Below are 15,644 nucleotides of genomic sequence, written 5' to 3'. Positions count from 1 at the left end.
AGATCTGGGATGGGACCTGAGATTCTACATTTCTATCAAGTTCCCAGCTGATGTCAAAGGTGGTTTTGGAACCACCTTTCCACATCCCCATCTTCCCCCTCAAAAAAAAAACAAAACAAAAAACCAAAAACCACCCCCCCCAATTTTATTTGTAAATAATTATAGACTCACAGGAAATTATAAAAATAGTACATAGACTCCCATGTACCCATCAGTCCCCAGTGGTGACACAACTAAAGTTGTCTTCTTGTCTTTAAGCAAAGTAAAATTTAGAAGATGGGAACATCATTTGTTAAAATTTTGTTGTATTGAAACTGAATTTTGTTCGAGACTTCTGAAATAATTAACATGCCACTTCATTTTGCCTTAGCAGTAGGATTACATTTTAAATTTAAAAAAAATTGACTTATAAAGATGAATGCCTAAGATGTTCTTTTACAACATTATTCATAATGACCAAGTAAAAATAATTTGGTTATTTATCAGGACTTTTGTTCAATTTTATATTATGGAATTAAAAGGATGAGGTAATTCCATATATATTGACTAAGATGCCCAAGATGTATTAAGCTAAAAAAAAAAAAGATTGCAAATTAAAGAAGCCAGACACAGAAGAATACATATGATATGACTCCATTTATTGAAAATCTAAAACCAGGAAAAGTTATAGTGCTTAGTGACGTATGCTTAGGCAGTAAAATTAAACAAACAAATAATTGATTAAAAGTCAGGATAATGAAAATCTTTGAGAGGGAGGGTAGGTGGTGATGGCCATAGAGTTCACTTTGTTGTTTTGGACACTTATCTATGTGTACTGATATATATTAGATTTCAAAATAAAAACTACCATTTTATAACTGCACTAGAGGCCCGGTGCACAAATTCATGCATGGGTGGGTCCCTTGGGGTGGCCTGCAAGGATCAGGCCCCAGCTTGTGCCTCCAGGCTTGTAGCCCCAACTCACGCCCCCAGCCTTGCAGCCCTGCAGCCACACCTGGCACCCTGCCATAGCCTGGTGCCGCCCCTTCACCTGCTCCACCATTCCACCTGCGGAGCAATTCATTGGGGCTGGGTCCCCCCCTGCCTGGTTCCCTCAGCGCCTGGGAGCTGGATGGTGGCCCCGCCCCCACCGCCACTGCTGGTCACCATCTGCAGGGTGATCGGCGTGGCCATCAGGCCCCCGCTCACATCCACCTTGGCCTGGCACCGCCCGTTCACCTGCTCCACCATCCTGCTGTGGTCCTGCTGTCATCAGGGCCCACTGACAGCACCTCCACTGCTGCCCGCTGCCAGCGCCATGTTGCTGACACTTGCCATGTTCTGTGCCACCCCCTGGTGGTCAGCACATGTCATAGCAAGTGGTCAAACGACCACCCGAGGGGACAATTTTCATATTAGGCTTTTATTATATAGGATTAAGTATATATATAATCTCTGCATTCATAGCCAATTTTACAATTTTACACACATATATACAAAAGATCTTTGGGCATTTGTTATCATTTTTAGGTGGTGGGAATATGGGGTAAGGAAGATTTCACTTTAGATTTTATAATTTGTATTTTACGAAAATTTGTGTTTTCTCTATAACCATGTGTTAACTTTATTTTCAAATACCCTCACAAAAACTGTATGTGAATATTGAATTATTTGAATTTTCTTCATAATCATGTGTTACCTTAAAATACTATCTCAAAATTTGTATATGAATACATGTGTGTACATGTGTGATAATTATGTATATACTAGAGGCCCTGTGCACAAAATTCATGCACTCAGGGGTGGGTGGGGGCGGTCCCTTCATCCGGATTGTGAGAGGGTGCAGGCCAGGCCAGGGGACCCTACCAGTGCACGATTGGGGCCGGGGAGGGATGTGGGAGATTGGCCAGCCAGAGAGGGACCATGGGAGGGCTCCAGGGCCTGTCTGGCCTGTCTCGTTCAGTCCTGATCAGCTGGAGCTCAGCAGCAAGCTAACCTACCAGTCGGAGCGTCTGGTCCCTGGTGGTCAATGCATGTCATAGCAAGAGGTTGAGCAGCCTTAGCATATCATTAGCATATTACACATTGATTGGTTGAATGGCCGACCGGACAACCAGACATTTAGCATATTAGGCTTTTATTATATAGGACTAGAGGCCCGGTGCAGGAAGATTCCTGCAAGAATAGGGCTTCCTTGGGCCTATTCCTGCAAGAATAGGACTTCCTGCAGCCAAAGCGAAGCAGAGAAGGCCCTTCTCTACTGCCTTGCTCCCTTCCTTGTCCGCTGCCTCGGCTCCACTCCCATCTCCACTGCCTTGGCTCCCTCCCTTCTCCACTGCTTCACTCCCTTCTGCAGCGCTTGGCTTCCTTATACTCTGTCTTCAGTCTTCGCTCCTTGCCTGCATATGCAAATTAACCGCCATCTTTATTGGGTTAATTTGCACACTCACCCTGATTGGCTGGTGGGTGTAGTGAAGTGACACCAATTTGCATGCTTCTCTTTTATCAGTGTAGATATTTACATGTTTGGGGGATTCTGGGATGATACTCATAAAACTTTTGTTGAGTTTAGACAAATATACAGCCAGATAATTCTCCAGAAAAATGGGTTTACTTGGGAACAAGGAGTTGTAATGCAGGACATGCAATAAGATGAGGAACCACTTGCAAATCCAAAGAAACAAAAGCCTGGGAACTCTTTTATGGACTTGGGAGGGGCTGTTGTAAACCTAGAGTTTATTGGAGGAATCTGAAAGTTCCAAGTATAGTGATGCCGGAAGCTGGTCCATCCTTGCTGCTTGACACAGTCGCTGTAGGAAAGAAACATCTGCACAGCATATGTTTCAAGGGACCTGGCGTATATAGCATACTGTTCTTAATATGTTTGCTCCCCTTAGCGCTGTGTGTTTTAACCAAGGTAACCTCTCTGAGAAAGGTTGTTTCCCCAGGTAGGGATTTTTCCCCTGAAGTCAGGGAGGGGATAAAACTTCTTAACTAAGTGCCAGGCGGGTAGTTAATCACTTTAACTACAAACAATCAAGCTTAAGCTACATAATCTTTACTCCCTGGAATGGAGATAAGAAACGCCCTAACCTTTGCAATAGAAATTGACAGGATTAAAATCAACTGGTATAAATACGGATGTAACAAGACAATAAACAGCAGAACTTCGCTGGAGATCCAGACCAGAACTTGGCTGGAGATCCTGGCTGGAGATCCTGGCTAGGCTGCTGATCAACTGAACGCTGTCTCCGTGTCCTTCCTTCTTCGCCGACTCCGTCCACACCTTTGGGGACCCCTGGACCTGCTGGGGTTGGACCCCAGCATAGTGACTTTTCATTGGCTGAACTATGGCAGTCTCCCATTGGCTGGGCTGTTACTGGTAAGGAGGAATCTTTTCTTCCTCCGGCTGAGATAGTAAAGTAGTATCACCTCCTACCAGAGATGCAAGGCACTCACTTCCTGTCAGGGTCTGCACTGAATGGCGTGGGCTGGAGAGTTCTCTCTCCTCGCCTCCCGCCTCCATTTTAAAGGAGGTTTGTCTTTATTGCTTTTCACACTTTTAACAGTGGTCACCCCTGAGAAGTGCGCTGGGTGGCTAATGCATTAAGAGAGGGGTGAACTTCCACTTTTACCTTCATATATTTCAGGTTTATGTGAATATTTTTTTTTAACAGTGAGCATGCACTACTTTTAAAATTTGCAACACACACCAAAGGTGGTATAGAGTGTATTCCAGCATAATTTGTTTTCCAGGCAGAATAAGCTTGAAGGGAGAGGAAGGGGTGTGCTTACACAGGAGTCCGAGTTGGGGGGCGGTGGGTCTGGCGGGAAGAGGCCTCCGAAGACGAGCCGAGCCGTGTGCACCCGCGCCGCCCGCTCTGCTGGAGCCCCCGGAGCCCCGGAGCCGGCTCCTCGGGCGGAGCCGCTGGAGTCAAACCGCCGAGGCGGGAACCTCACATCCAGGCGCAGGCCCCGATGGAAGGTATGCGCCAGTGATTTGTTGACTTTAACCGTGTCTGATATTCCACTTACGAAACTTTCCCTGCCGGTCGAAGCCTTATGTTTTGTAATGTGTTCGGGGTTTTGTTGGAGGGCTGGGAAATGCAGACCATGATTGACAGGATGCACGTGGGCGATGTAGCCGGCTTTTTAAGAGCATAGGATCCTTCCCAAATTGTTCATGAACAAGGATATTATATGCTAGTTGCTCTGTGACGGTTCGAGTAAATGACCTAAAATTCAGTCGGAATGACTGGGCAGACAAGAAACATTCCCTTGAAGACTGAATGTATTGCAGGGAAGCGGTCCTGATATCAATCAAAGCTCTGAGGCCGAAACTGAGTAATGCGAGTGGGTCCAACATTTGTGGCTGGCAATTAGATACTGCCAGCAAGTGATAATCAATACTAATGTTTTATTGGCAACAGAAGAAATCCAGTATAGAGATGACGAGGGGAGCTACTCACAGATCACGGACTTTTTAGGAACAATGTCCCGCGCTGGTATAATACCGTGGTGCTGCGAACAGTAGCAAAGGTCTCCATGAGGCTGCCGGGCGCTCGTGGTGGCTGGTCTGCGTCCAGAGTTCTGGTACCAAGTACACCCCGGGTTTTGAAGACTGAGTTTAAAAAATGAAATGTAAACTGTTCATAATAGTATTAAAATATTCATGTTTAATATTGATTACATGTTAAGTGATACTATTTTGAATTATAACAGCTTGAAAAGGATAGTATTAAAGTTAATTTCACATGTTTTTTTGTGTGGTTATTACATTTTTTGAAAATTACCAGTGTGTGCCCTAACCGGTTTGGCTCAGTGGATAGAGCGTTGGCCTGTGGACTCAAGGGTCCCAGGTTCGATTCCGGTCAAGGGCATGTACCTTGCTTGCGAGAACACATACCCAGTAGGGGGCGTGCAGGAGGCAGCTGATTGATGTTTCTCTCACATCCATGTTTCTAACTCTCTATCCCTCTCCCTTCCTCTCTGTAAAAAATCAAATATATATATATATATATATATAGCCTATATAATAATAGACAAACATGGTAATTGACTGTACCTTTGCTACTATGCCTCCCATTGACTAATCAGCACAATATGCAAATTAACCGCCAACAAAGATGGCAGCTAATTTGCATAGTGCAGGCAGGGCGGGACAGCGCCATCCTGCCTGCCCTGCCGCCATCCGGGCCTGCTGTCTGCGACCTGGGGCGGTGGGTGTCCGTGTGTGACCCGATTCGGGGCGGCCGGGCAGGGCAGTAGCGATCTGCTGGCCCAGCATCCTGTGTGTGACCCTACCCGGGGTGATGCCCCAACCCCTGGATCGGCCCTGCCGTGTGCACGGCCTGGGGAGGCGGGGCAGGCACTGAGGGATAGGGCCTGCCATCTGCCACCCGGGGAGCGGGCCAAGGCCAGCAGGTGGTTATCTCCCGAGGGTTCCCAGACTGTGAGAGGGCACAAGTGGGGCTGAGGGACACCCCCCCCCACCCCGCCAGTGCACAAATTTTTGTGCACTGGGTCTCTAGTGTGTGTGTGTGTGTGTGTGTGTGTGTGTGTGTGTGTGTGTGTATATATATATATATATATATATATATATATATATATATATATATGAAAATTACCAGTGTGTCCCAGTTGGTGTGGCTCAGCAGTTGAGCGTGGACCTATGAACCAGGGAGGTCAAGGTTGGGTGTTCTGGTCAGGGCTCCTGCCCGGGTTGTGAGCTTGATCCCTGGTAGGGGGCGTGCAGGAGGCAGCCATCCATGATTCTCTCTCATCATTGATGTTTCTCTCTCTCCCTCTCCCTTTCTGAAATCAATAGAAATATATTTAAAAAAATAAAATTGCCAATGTGGCTCACATTTATAGCTCACTTATGTTTCTGTTAGACAGTGCTGGTATGGAAGGCTTGAATTCGAAGTGAACCAAGAATCAGCACAGTCACCTTCCTTACTTTCCCAGACAGGAAAGAATTTCAGGGAGGGAAGTGTTTTGCTCAAAGGCACAAACCTGGTTGGGAAGAAAGTGGGGAGTGCAGCTTCCATCCTGTGATTCTCTCCTATTTTCTAGCTTACACAACGGGCCCCTAATGGAAAATTCGAGGCCAGAGAAACAGACTTCCTCAGCACATTTACACGTCAGACACTGTGCTGCTTTAACCTTTTAAGTAACAGACAATGACAAAAAAAAAAAATAGGCATTTGGAATAGGGTTGAGAGTAGATAGGAATTAGAGGACTTTAAGTTTCTGTTTTACATACCTGTGTGTTATTTTTAAACCTTGGGCATGTATTACTAGGGAGGGAGGAAGGGAGGAAGGGACCGGGGGAAGCGGGAGGTAGGTAGGTAGGTAGGTAGGTAGGTAGGTAGGTCTGGGGGAGGGTGGGGAATGGAAAGCAGACAGATAAGGTTCAGAAGAAATCGTGGCTTGAAATTCAAATCTGGAGATATTTGAGGTGGCTTTTTCTACCATTATCCTCTTTCACATCTTTAAACACCCTTAGTTAATTCTTTCTGCTCTCACTGGGGTGCTTCACTTTTTACATTACTAAAGCCAAATCTACTGGCATAAACTGATTTTTGAATCTGTAGCTGTAGCTTGAAAAACCTGTGTGTGTTTCTTACTTTTGTAAGCAGCAGGCTGTTTTGTAAGAATGATTGGTGATTTTGTTTCAAGGGAATTCAAGTCCAGCCTTCTAAAGGGTACTTGCCGACAAACTAGATGTTTCTATTTGAAACCATTTGCTACAATCATCCTTGAGATTTTTGCTCATTACTTTCAGAGCTGCTGCTTCTGAAGGCAGATTCTTAGAACAGAAGTTCATTTTGCTTTAGAATATACACAGCCTCCTTATGGGAGCAGCTATGCTGACTTCCTGAATGGAGATGATTTCCACAGTGCATTTTATAGTCACACACCTTTTCTGAGGATAATCTAAAACACAAATTGTTTTTATTTTAATTCCTTTATTGTAGGAGAGAAAGGCATACTTGGCTAGTCTGAGGGCTAAGGTTTACAGCAGTTTGTTCTATTTTTGTGGCAGTTTCCTTAAAGCCCTTGCACTGTTGACTTTCTTTCTCATTCCCAGAACTTGATTTAGTGGTCTCCTGACCCAAAGCAACAATAAATGCAGGTTGCCAGTGCTTAACAGGACACTTGGAGTATGTTTGGGTATGGTATAATTTCTTCTGTTTAAATTTTTTGTCAATATTCTCATTTTTATTCTTATTTCATCACTTTCAATCCCTTTCAATCTCTGAAACAAAAAATAATCCTGACCTGGAGACTGATACCATCTTCTCTACTTTTGTGAGGCAAATGCAAAGGTTCTAAAGGGAATTTTAATTTGATTTTTTAAAAATTATTTACCAAATGCATATTCAGATATCTGAACCTATCTAGAAGCTGAGTCTCCTGAATTCTAAAATCTGCTTTCATTCATTTCACAGTCATAATGTTAAACAGCTCCCATATGCCAGGGTAGGGTTACATCCATTAGAAGTAAACTTGGCAGCCTATCATAAGAAAAAAAAAAATCTAACCATGTATGGTGATGGATGCTAACTACACTTACTTTGGTGGTCATTTTTCAGTATGTACAAATATTGGATCATTATGTTTATACCTGAAATTAATATAATGTTATATGCCAATTATGTATCAATTATAAAAGGCAACCTTGGCAGAGAAAAATGCTGCACAGAAGCCCTTGGATCTCTACTAAGGACCTTTGGGGGCGGGAGGGCAGAAAGAATGGGTGGAGAGGATGAAGCTGATAAGCCTGGGAGAGCTGAGTTTTCCTAGCTCTAGAAATAGTTAATAGTACACACTCCCAGCCTTTGTTTACCCTCCGGCTTCTGAGTTGCTGTATAGGGCTTTAAATCACTCAGATCTCCTGACCTTTGCTTTTTTGCTATCCCACAACTCCAGAAATTGAAGCATTTACATACAAACCTGGTCTTAGCTCTCCCAAGACACCAGCTATGTGACCTCACTCTTGCTTGGAGTAGCTGCTCTTTTGTCATTTACGCTGATCTGCAAAAGGAAAGAGTGGGACTCTTTTTAGCATTAACATGCCTTACAAAAGAGGCAGAGGTAGAACTTCATCGCAGCTTCCTTTTGGAAATGGTTATCCACTACTAGGGGGCCTGGGTTACACGGGTGGTGTTACACAGTGGAGGTTTCAAGAGATATGCATGTGCCCGGATCCTGCCCCAAACCAAGAAATAAACATTTCTGGGGAGTGGGACATGGAACAAGTGTTTTTGAAGAGCACACCATCATATAAAAAAAGAAAAGAGAAGAAAAGCACACCATCTAATATACAGCCAGTGTTGAGAACTGCTTGTGAAAACACCAGGCTTGGAGAGGGACAGGCATGGGTGTAAATTCCAGAATTTACCACGTACTAGTTGCAAATCTGTGAGCAAGTCACTTAACCCCTCTGTGGCTCAATTGCTCATCTGTAAAATGGGGACAAAATTGTACCTTTCTCAAAGGTAGCTATGTAGCACATAATAGATACTCAGTGAATAGTAGTTATTGAGATGAGTCTATGCCTGTTCTGTACAGTTGATAGCCATTAACCATATGTGACTGTTTAAATTAACATGTGATAAAGTTAAAAAGTTTGTTCCCGAGAGGTTCCATGAATAGCTAGCCAGTCTCTACCACTAAATAAATAAATAAATAAATAAATAAATAAATAAATAAATAAAGTTTGTTCCCAAGTCCCACTAGCCACATTTCAAGCTCTCAGTAACCACTTGTGGCTAGTGGGTACCATATTGGATAACAGAGATGTTAAACATTTCTTTCATCATATAAAGTTCCATAGACTGGAAAATACTAGTCTATATGGTCTGCTTCACTAAGAGCTAAGTTTATTCAGGGAAAATTCATTTTTAACTCTTCTGGAAAACTCACTACATTTTATTCTGTCAGGTAAATAGCAGGCCTCTTGGCTTGAGCAGAGAAGTGAAGGAAACCCAGTAACCAGCTCTTCAATGAAGACTTTTTTTTTCTTGTTACTATATATCTGTAAATGATTTTACCTAGTAGTAAACAAACAAGTGGGAACATCCAATCAATTGTTCAAATAATGATCTCACCCCACAAGTTCTGAGGCCACACTTACCATTTAGTCCATTTTTGAAGTAAAACATTAACTTTTCCCGGCCCTATTTTTTAGAGCCATATACACTATCAGTGAAGCTGTTGGTGTGTGTGTGTGTGTGTGTGTGTGTGTGTGTGTGTGTGTGTGTGTGTGTTTGCTGGAAAGTGGAAGAGGAAGGGGCAGAAAGGGGAAAAAGAGCTACCATTGATAAGGGAAGTCAGTGGGAAAAGAAAGGCTGTAGATAAGATGTGTTTTATGCTTTTATTATCAGTAATGTTTATTTCAGGTATATTGATATGTCTTCTAGTCTAAAAATCCTATAGTGTCATTTTGACTGGCCAAGAGAGGGTAAGAGCACAGGCTCTGAAGTCAGGCCTTCTGAGTTCAAACCACGCGTTAGTATTTACTAGCAGAGTGACCTTGGACAGGGTATTAACCTTTTTAGGTCTCAGTTTCTCCATTTACAAAATGAAGAAAAATGTTAGTATCTATACCTCATGGGATTGTTGCAAGGGTTCAATGAGAGAAGACATGTAAAGTTCTTCATGTGGTGTCTAACACCAGATAGATGCTCAATGAATTTTAAAAAATTATTTAGAGAAAAGAAATGATATTTTGTTAATAAATTTCCCCCAGGAGTTTTACATGTTTTAAAATATGTTCTTATCCCTTTGTCATATCTTCTAGAGTGAGAAGGCCTCTGTTTCTCAAAAAAGATTTATAGTTTTTGTGTTACATAAATGTTCCACTTGCACTACTGTACTTGTTTAGTTAAGCACAGACCTAGCAGCTGGGGAAGTGTCAAAGTCTGAAGAGCAAATGCATTGTTGATTTGAGCCACTATGTGTTAAAAATTGCAATATAACCAAACAGTCTTAAAAACAAGGAAGGTTCTTGATGGAAAAGGGACCACAACCTACCTCTTAAATTCACTTTTATTTGTTTTGTCTTCCTGCAGTGATGTTTTTATTGGCAAAGTTACTTGATTATTTTTTTAAATTCGAAAACATGGCATGTCTTCTGGGTTTTTTTTATTATTTAGATGTTTCACACTCTTTTGTTTTGTTATTCAGTGTGACATTGTGACATACCTAAAAACTAGCTCCCCAGTGAGTGGAAACTGCTCTCATTTATTTTTAGTGGGAGACTGTATTGGTTCATATAGCTGCTTTCCCAGCTGAAATAACATAGCAGATTGGTGCAGTTTCAACACTGTTAATTGCTGAAAGTTTTAAATCTAGTAAATAGGTCTGATTAGCTGGAATCCAAACAGTAACCCAAAGAGACCAAACCACTTTTGATAAGATAAACACTCTACTAACCTTAAACATTCCCTTTGGATTATTTTCCAGTGGTATGCAATGTTAAACTAAAAACTTTTTTTTTTTTAATATTTAGAAAGACTTCAGAAAAAATTGTTTGGAATATTTAAAACCAAGTTAAAGGTTATTATGTCCAATGTATGATTTAGTAGTTAATTATCGGCAATACTAGTACTATATCATTAGTTCATGAGAGCTGAACAGTAAAGTTCATAATAGAAAGTGGTTTTCTTTTTTAATTTATTGGGGTCAGAAAGTCTTGATTTATAAGGTCACATTGTACACTGTCATTTCTGTTTGAGCAACTAAAAACAAACAGTAGTAACTCTAACAAGTGGACAGTGATCTTTTAATAAATAAAATGTAGATTCTTTATTATGCATCTTAAATCTCAAAACTGGAAAGCTTTCTAGAATAAAACTTCACTTTTACTAAGCATTTGTAATATTCATTGAAAACATAACTAATTCCCCCCCACCCCCCCATATTCCAGGTTCTAGAGCATTCATATTAAAATTAAGTTTGTTTGAGGTGTATTATTTAATAAACCTTGAATTGTTTTAATTAAATATTGCTCTTGTGAACCGAATTTTAACCAAATACGAAGCCCTAACCCTAGAAATAGAGGCTGGAACACGGAAAAATAACCAAAATGTGGTATTGTGTCCAATGATATCAGTTTTAGAGTACTATCAACTCACTTTGTGGACTTATACAAATATTTCAAACTCTCTGTGCCTCCTATTGATAAGATTTTCTTATCAATACAGTACAGGTGGTAAACTAGCTTTCCAAAGTTTTTTTCCTGCTCAGAAGTTCAATAAAAAGGTAAAATTTTATAAGGTTAAAAATCTTATTATTTTCATGCCTCACTATTGAAAAATAGCAAGTAGGAAGAAGACAAAAAAATCTATAGTCCCCACTAAGATTTTGGTTTATTGACTTCTAGTTTGTTCTTTTATGTTAAAAAAAAAATTAGAGTTGAGCTTATACATTATGTACATATGCTTAATATTGTAACATTAAAAGCTTTTCATAAGCAGCATTTTAAATGGCTGTGTGAATATAAACGTTTCTTTTTCTATTAGATATTTAAGTAGTATCAATTTTTTATATTAGAAATAACGCTTTAGCGAAAGTATTTGTGCATAAGGCTCACTCTTTCCTTAGACTATATTTAGCATTATTTTCATTGGATAGAGTCTCAGGAGTAGAATTACTAGGTCAAAGATAAGAACAATTTTAAGGTATTTGCTTTCCAAAAGAGTTAGCCAAACTCCATTACCATTAAGTATATATTACTTTACAGAATTGTGCCCATTTTACCACAACATAGGCAGCACTGAATAATTTGACCAAAATTTTAATATGATTCTTCCATGTTTGATCTTTTAGGATTTTAAATTTTAACCAAGTATGATGCCATCAATTTCATATAGTCAAAGTCATTTAACAGAGAAAAGCTCTGTTTGATGAACACAGACTGTCTACTACAGTGATGGCGAACCTATGACACGCGTGTCAGAGGTGACACGCAAACTCATTTTTTTGGTTGATTTTTCTTTGTTAAATGGCATTTAAATATATAAAATAAATATCAAAATTATAAATCTTTGTTTTACTATGGTTGCAAATATCAAAAAATTTCTATATGTGTCATGGCACCAGAGTTAAGTTAGGGTTTTTCAAAATGCTGACACACCGAGCTCAAAAGGTTCACCATCACTGGTCTATTAATTGTAGGTGACTTTAAGATTGCAGGTTGCCTTAGCACAGATTGTGATTATGACTCCAATGGTAGGTACTCTGTAAAATATACTAAGGGTATTTGAGAGAGGTTTTGTGGGGACTGAGGTGGGGAAAAGGGTAAGAATCTTAAAGATACAGAGGGTAGAGAGCTTCTAGAAATTGGCAGTATATCTATATGATGGAATACTAAATGCCAATGAAGAGAATGATGGTTATAAGGTATATAAGTCGACTAATGATTCATTCACTTGTCTTTTTAAAAGACAACTTAGTGAGTTATATTTTATATATAAGAAAATTCATTCATTTCAAGTGTATAATTCAATGATTATCAGTAACTTTACCCAGCAGTGCAGCAATCACCATGAATCAGTTTTAGAACATTTTCTTCCTATCCACAGACCCCTTAGGGGCCCATTTACAGTTTCCCCATTCCCACTCTCAGACCCAGGCAACTACTGATCTACTTTCTGTGTATAAATTTGCCTTTTCTGGACACGTATGTGAATGGAATCATACAATATGTGGTCCCTTGTATTTGCATAATAGTTTTGAGGGTCATTTGTGATGTAGTAATTGTTGGAAGTTCCTTTTTATTGCCAAATAGTATTCCATTATATGGATATACCACATCTATATATGTAAAAGGCTAATATGCTAAGTGTCCCTCCTACCGTCTGACCAGTAGCTATGATGTGCACTGACCACCAGGGGGCAGACGGTCAATGAAGGAGGTGCCGAGCTGCAGTGACTTGACAGCAGTGGTTCTCAGGTGATGCACCCCGAAACCAGAGAGGAGGGGGCCTGATTCCTCACGGGGCTATGCGATTTCACCTTTGGCTGTGGGTTATGTTGTTGCTGGGGCATGGTTGGCCCGAATCTGGTTTACTGCACACTTGCGTTTGTGTTCCACACCCTGTACACAGCAACTTTGCAGAGTGTCCTCTCGCACTCTGGGACCCCTCAGGGGGTTTCGGAGAGCTGGTTTTGGCCCGACCAAGGGACCCCACCTGCCGGAGGGTCCCTGCAGATGCCCTTCCAGCCACAATGCCACCCCAGGTGTGGCTGGCCAAGGAGGGACTGTGGGAGGTTGGCTCCAGGGCGTGTTTGGCCCATCTTGCCCAGTCCTGCCCCACCAGCCACCTTCTAATTAATTTCCTTCAATGTGCATGAATCCGTGCACTGGGTCAGTAGTTTAGTATAACCATTCACCAGATGATTGGCATTCAGGTTGTTTCCAAGTTGGGACTATTATGAATAATTCTGCAATGAATATTTCTATGCTGGTCTTGGTGTAAACATGTCTTTGTTTTTGTTTTTTTCTTATGTAGATGTCTAGGAATGGAATTGATTGGTCATTTGGTAGTTATATACTTAGCTTTTGCATAAAATGCCAAACTGTTTTTCAAATGGCCATACCATTTTATATTCCCACTAGCAACATGAGAGGGTCCTGTTTCTCCACATCCTCACCAATATTTGTTATTGTCTCCCTTATTTATTATAATTATTCTAATGGGTATGAAATAGTATCTTATTCTTGTTTTAATTTGAATTTCCGACTTCAGTCTACGGACTGAGTCGGCGGGAGGCTCTGTGGGCAATGCTGTCCCGCTGATCCTACAGGATCCAGGCGTGGGCTCGGACCCAGCCTCGGCTTCAGTCGTGGCCCGGCGAGGCGATGGCCAAGACCTAGAGTGGAAGATAATTTATGTTGGCTCAGCTGAGAGTGAGGAGTTTGATCAAATCCTAGACTCAGTGCTGGTTGGCCCTATCCCAGCAGGGAGACACATGTTCGTCTTTCAGGCGGATGCTACCAACCCATCCCTCATCCCTGAGAGCGACGCCATTGGTGTGACCGTGGTCCTCATCACCTGCACCTATCATGGGCAGGAGTTCATCCGTGTGGGCTACTACGTCAACAATGAGTACCCCGACCCAGAGTTGCGGGAGAACCCACCCCCAAAGCCAGACTTCTCTCAGCTCCAACGGAACATCTTGGCCTCGAATCCCCGAGTGACCCGTTTCCACATCAACTGGGACAACAACACAGACAGGCTGGAGGCCATAGAGAACCAGGACCCTGCCCTAAGCTGCAGCCTCCCCATCAGCTGTACCCCTGTCAAGGGCTTGGGGCTCCCTGGCTGCATCCCTGGCCTCCTCCCCGAGAACTCCATGGACTGCATCTAACTGAGGTCTTAACTGGGGGACTCCAGGCCCTACCTGGGGCTAGCTAGGACTATGGCCAGTCTCCCAACACATCTGGAGTGGGCAGTTAGGCCTCTCAGAGAGTCCTCTGGGGGCCACCTGGAAGACTTTGGGGACATCAACTATATTCAGGCCTATCACATTGATCCCTGAGGAAAGAATGGGCCTCAGGTTTCTCCCAACCTCAGCCCAGAAAGATTCTCTCACCTTTACTGCCCCGGCCTATAAAAAGCAGGTGCTTTAGTTCTTAATTCTCTCTAACTTGTGTCCTTTCTCTCTTTCACACATAAGCCATTGTGTCACCAGACTCCCATGTAAGTACCATTGACCCAGACCTCTTCCCACAGACCTCCCTGGCCTTCCTTGAGGCTTTCTTGGTCAATGGTTCCAGCCCTGTTGGACCAAAGGCTCTGTCATTTCCCTTCCCAAACATTTGAGTAGATCCACCCAGCTTTCTGGAGTCAAGGAATCTGAGTTAGAAGGTAGACTTGGACACAATTTCTGTCCTTTTCCCAGAAAAATTTTTAGGTCTTTTCAATCCAGCAGCCCCTGGAAAACTCTGTTCGCAAAAGTGTGATCAGCTGGATGCTGAGGAATAATGGTTGATTCTCCTCTCAGTCACAACCACCTTCTTGTTACCTCCTGACTGGATCTGGATTTCCCTGGAGGCTGCCACTGTTGGAACAGCCGCTGACCAGGCTTTGTTTTGGCATCAGGACCTCTGGCTGCCTTTGCCCTCTGCTAAGACCTTATGCTCTCACAGGCTATGGAGTGATTGCAGGCATGGGAAACAGTAGGGACCCTGAAAACCACCTTCCTTAGCCATGTTCCCCATCCCTTCGCTGCTACGTGGATGCTGTTGATTACAGTTTGTATATTAAAAGGTTTTTGTATTAAAAAATATTTTCTAAAAAAAAAAAAAATTGAATTTCCCTGATGACTGAAATTGTTCAACATCTTCACATCCTTATTAGCCATTAGCTATTTGCATATCTTCTTTAGTGAAATATTAGGTCATATATTTTAGCCATTCTTTTATTGGGTCATTTGCCTTTTTATTATTGAATTCTTTATATATTCTGGATATAAAGCCTTTATTAGATGTTTATTTTGCAAATATTTTTCTTACAATCTGTTTTCTGTCTTTTTTATTTTCTTAGTGGTATCTTTCATATTACAAGAAGTTCAATTTATCATTTTTTTCTTTTATGGGATGTGTTTTTGGTATTGTATCTAAAAAAAAAATTTCCTTACTTAAGGTCTCA

At 41.8% G+C, this 15,644-nt stretch overlaps 1 protein-coding gene across 1 annotated transcript; it reads left to right on the top strand.

Moving 5' to 3' along the window:
* Positions 1–13,728: 13,728 nt before the first annotated feature.
* LOC132233848 (histone chaperone ASF1B-like) lies at positions 13,729–15,271 on the top strand (the record flags this gene model as incomplete). The annotated part of the gene is made up of 1 exon (XM_059695088.1): positions 13,729–15,271. A coding segment is annotated over one exon (633 nt), but the record flags the coding sequence as incomplete, so codon positions are not given.
* Positions 15,272–15,644: the final 373 nt, after the last annotated feature.

This window comes from Myotis daubentonii, chromosome 4 (genome assembly GCF_963259705.1).
Source record: "Myotis daubentonii chromosome 4, mMyoDau2.1, whole genome shotgun sequence".
In the NCBI taxonomy this organism is placed as follows: Eukaryota; Metazoa; Chordata; class Mammalia; order Chiroptera; family Vespertilionidae; genus Myotis; species Myotis daubentonii.
Note: the sequence above shows the minus strand (reverse complement) of the source record. Positions and strands in the feature narration are given on the sequence as shown.